Source organism: Fukomys damarensis, unplaced genomic scaffold, assembly GCF_012274545.1.
Source record: "Fukomys damarensis isolate Sample0158 unplaced genomic scaffold, DMR_v1.0_HiC HiC_scaffold_19, whole genome shotgun sequence".
In the NCBI taxonomy this organism is placed as follows: Eukaryota; Metazoa; Chordata; class Mammalia; order Rodentia; family Bathyergidae; genus Fukomys; species Fukomys damarensis.
This window is the reverse complement of record NW_022900931.1, coordinates 17628497-17632250: the sequence shown is the minus strand read 5'-3', so window position 1 is coordinate 17632250 and position 3754 is coordinate 17628497. Positions and strand designations below refer to the sequence as shown.

Genomic DNA, 3754 nt, shown 5'->3' with positions numbered 1-3754 from the left:
TCAGCCTCCCGTGCTGGGATTACAAGTGTGCACCACCACACCCAGCTCTGCTCATCTATTAAAAGAATGAATATTGTTAAGATGCCCATGCTACCCAAAGCAATCTATAGTTCCAATGGAATCCCTCATAAAATTCCAATAATATTTTATCCAAAAATAATCCTAAAATTTGTGTGCAACCACAAAATATCCAGGATGGCTAGAACAATCATGAGCAAACAGAACAAAGCCAGAGACATGAGACTACCTTATTAGAAGATAAATCATAAAAGCATAGTAATCATAACAGGACAGTACTGGCATAAAAACAGACATATAGACCATTGGAATAAAATGGAGGGCAGAAATAAATCCACAAATTTATGATCAAATGGTTTTCAATATACTTGCCAATAATGCACATAGAGAAAGGAAAATAATTTTTTCCAGTAAATGGTGCTGGGGAAACGAGATATCCACATGAAGAATGAAATTAGATCCCCATTTCACATCATGTTAACAAAAATCAAATTAAAGTGTATTAAAGGCTTAAAAAGTAAAGCTTGAATCTATAAAACTAACAGATGAAAACACAGTGGAACATCCCCATGATATTGGCCTGGGAAAAATTTTTCTGGATGTGATCCCAAAAGCACAGATAACAAAACCAAAATTAAACAGAATTATATTAACCTAAAAAGTTTTTCCACAGCAAAGGAAACAATTACTGTAATAGGGTGAAGAAAGAACTCAGAGTGGCAAAAATATATGCAGTCTATGTATGCGATAAGGTATTAACATCACAAATTTATTAGGAATCAAATCAACTCAATATTAAAAAAATAAAATAATCCAATTTAAAAATGGGCAAAGGACTTGTCTAGACATTTCTCCAAAGACATAAAAATTGCCAACAGAAATATAAGAATGTGCTCAACATTAGCAAAAGTGCTACTCATTAGGAAAAAGAAAATGAAAACCAAAATAAGACATCTTCTCACATCTGTTTTGATGGCTATTATCCAAAAGAAAGAAGATAACAAGTGTTGACAAAAATGTGGAGAGAAGGGATCCTTAGTAGAGTGTTGGTGGGAATGTGAATTAGTACAGCCTTACATAAAGTAGGTTCTTCAAGAAAATTAATGTTATACTATTCAGGCTTTAAAAAAAAAGGAGAAATCCTGTCATATGTGGAAGACATTATGCTAAGTGAACTAAGCCATATGGAAAAAGACAAATATCACAGGATTTCACTTACATGTGAAATGTAAAAGTTCAATTCATAGGAAGAGAAAAGTAAAATGGTGGTTACCAGAGATTGAGAAGTAGAGGTGTGGAGGCATTGTGGAGATCTTGGTCAAAGTATACAACACACTATATACACAGGAGGAATAAATTCAAGCAATCTACTGATAATGGGAATTAATAATGATATACTGTATATATTGAGAACTTGCTAAAAGAATACTAAATTTTAAGTGTTTTCATAAAAATGATAGTAAGGTAACATATATTTAAAACTTGATTTAGCCATTCTACTTTATACCTATCCAAGTATATCATAAACATATTCAATAGTTACTTTTCAATTTAAAAAAAGGAATAAAAAGCACTGCAATTATGCTAACTACCAAGCAGTCTAGTGCAATTTTTTTTCAAATTAAAATTAAGAAAGTTAGAAAAAGGTTTTTACCTGTTTGAAATTTGTAACTGCTTTAATAACAGGAGAAGCTGTGACCAGGAGAATATCCTCTGATGGAAAGCTAATAGCCAACTTATTTTTTAAAAGAGAAAAGTATGACAAATAATATTAGATATTGCTCTAAAATGAAGTGTGGGGATATGGGGATAATAAACTTTTCATCATGTTATTAACCTAGGAAATCTAAAACTCACTGTCTCTCAAATAAGTCTGTATCATTTGGGGTCTTGTTCATATCTATAGATCTCCGGTGAGTAATGTTAAACTCTTATTGATAAAATGAATACATTCACACTGGACATTAACAAAGGCCTCCCAAAAAGTAATAAAAAGAAGTATCCTATTTAAATTATTGTACACCAATTTAAAGTTATCATAAAGATAATAAGAAATTACTTTTCCAAGTAACAGTTAAGTCAGTTCTGTTTATTTTAAAATATTTTAATTTGCCTTTGGTGGAATGAAATTAAAACAAACTCTCAGTATTAACCTACATTACCAACCTAATAGAATCTTGTTGCTAACTCTAGTATTCCTTGAAACCTGAGCACGTTCAAGTCACCTACAAACTCTTAAAAATTTATGACTTTAATCTCATCTTAACAGAATTCCCTATAATATTTGACACTATTAACTATCCATCTTTCTTTCCTTTGTATGTTTTGCAATTTATCTCCCTTCTATTTCCATTACTTGGTCAGGTTCACAAAGCTTTTTTTATATTCCTGAAATCACCTTCAAATTGGCCTCCCAATCTCAGAAGCAAAATTAACCAATTGCCACTATCCCAAACACATTATAACTAATCATCTTTCAAAACATTTCACTGGATCACTTTAATCCACTGCTTAAACATCATGAGACTACTTGTAAATTCTTCCAATATATAAAAGACTCTTTATGATCTGGTCTCTACCTACTCTTGCTGACTAAATCTCAGTAAATTCTCAGGAGTATCTTGTGCTTTAAGCTTTACTGCTCCCAGATGATGCTGTGCTTTTCCACTGGAGAGTATACAGCTGCCTCCCTGTGGAATGCCTTCCTATTCTTCTCATCCTTTGATGCTGAGATAAAAATATACTTGAAATTCACTCCCCACCCAATTCCACAGGCACTCCCAAGATTAATAGTTAACACACAAATGAGAGGATTTATTCATATCTCCTCTACTTGAACGTGAATCCCTGGTATAGAACACACTCTCTTTAGATATGACTACAGTACTCAGCCCTTAGGACCTCGCCTGGTTTATAGGTGTTTACTTGACAGAGAACATACATCTGAAGATTAAAATTAAAAAAAAAATTCTTTCACTACTCCTTAAGACTAGCAATTGCTTGTTTATATCGGCAAAATACTCATGGGGGGGTGTATACAGGTATATAAATATAAATGGTCCAGCTATTCATTATTATCAGAAAAGCATTTCCTAGTTGTAGTTAATAATTTGCTGATTCTGTTACCGATACTGGTAAAAATGAAGTCTCTTTTATCCTGGGAGTTCAAAGTATTGGAATTTATGTAAGAGTTTCTTTATTAACTAGTTACACTGCACTACGGTTTTGGCACTTAACTGGAAATTCAATCAACTAAAGCAATTTAAAAAGCGCGCAGAATTTCTGTTCAAATTCAAAGCCCTCTTGTCCATTCTGGCGTTATTAGGACCAGACCCTGGACACGTCCGCTTTGGTTTCCTTGCTAATGTTTCCCTCAGTTTCTGTGCCAGCAACGTGGCCTCTTCAAGCACCAGGGACTCTGTCCACAGCCACCAAACAACTCCCAGGAGCGGAGAGCAGAGAGGGCGGGGTAACGGGGCGTGGCCAAACGGGACCGGAAGCGCGGCGGGAGAAGGGTCTTGGGAGGACCCTCAGAGCTTCCGTCCCGGGGGGTCGGGGAAGCGGCGGAGCCGCCTGCCCGGTCACCTTACCTGCTCCGCACACGTGACACCCGCGATGCCGCCTCCCACCACCACAAACTTCCCCATCGTGGGAGGCTGGCGCGCGGCCTCTGTGCCCTCGGACTCCCAGTGGTTTACTGAATACAGCGAGGAGCCACGGCGTTTGCTCTGCGGGA

The 3754-nt window shown here is 36.1% G+C and overlaps 1 protein-coding gene across 3 annotated transcripts in view; it reads right to left on the bottom strand.

Annotated features, from left to right (window-relative positions):
• The window catches only part of Pyroxd1 (pyridine nucleotide-disulphide oxidoreductase domain 1), a 24797-nt gene extending 21043 nt beyond the window's left edge, over positions 1–3754 (bottom strand). For 2 of the 3 annotated variants that reach the window (XR_004518147.1, XR_004518146.1), the window contains exons 1-2: positions 3609–3746; positions 1673–1753 (exon numbers count right to left, since the gene is read on the bottom strand). Coding sequence is in view for 1 of the 3 variants with exons in the window: in XM_033766276.1 (XP_033622167.1) it covers positions 1673–1753; positions 3609–3665 (138 nt within the window). In the remaining 2 variants the exon portion in view is untranslated. Of the gene's footprint in view, positions 1–1672; positions 1754–3608 lie in introns of all 3 variants that reach the window. The other variant, XM_033766276.1, reaches the window with a different exon arrangement.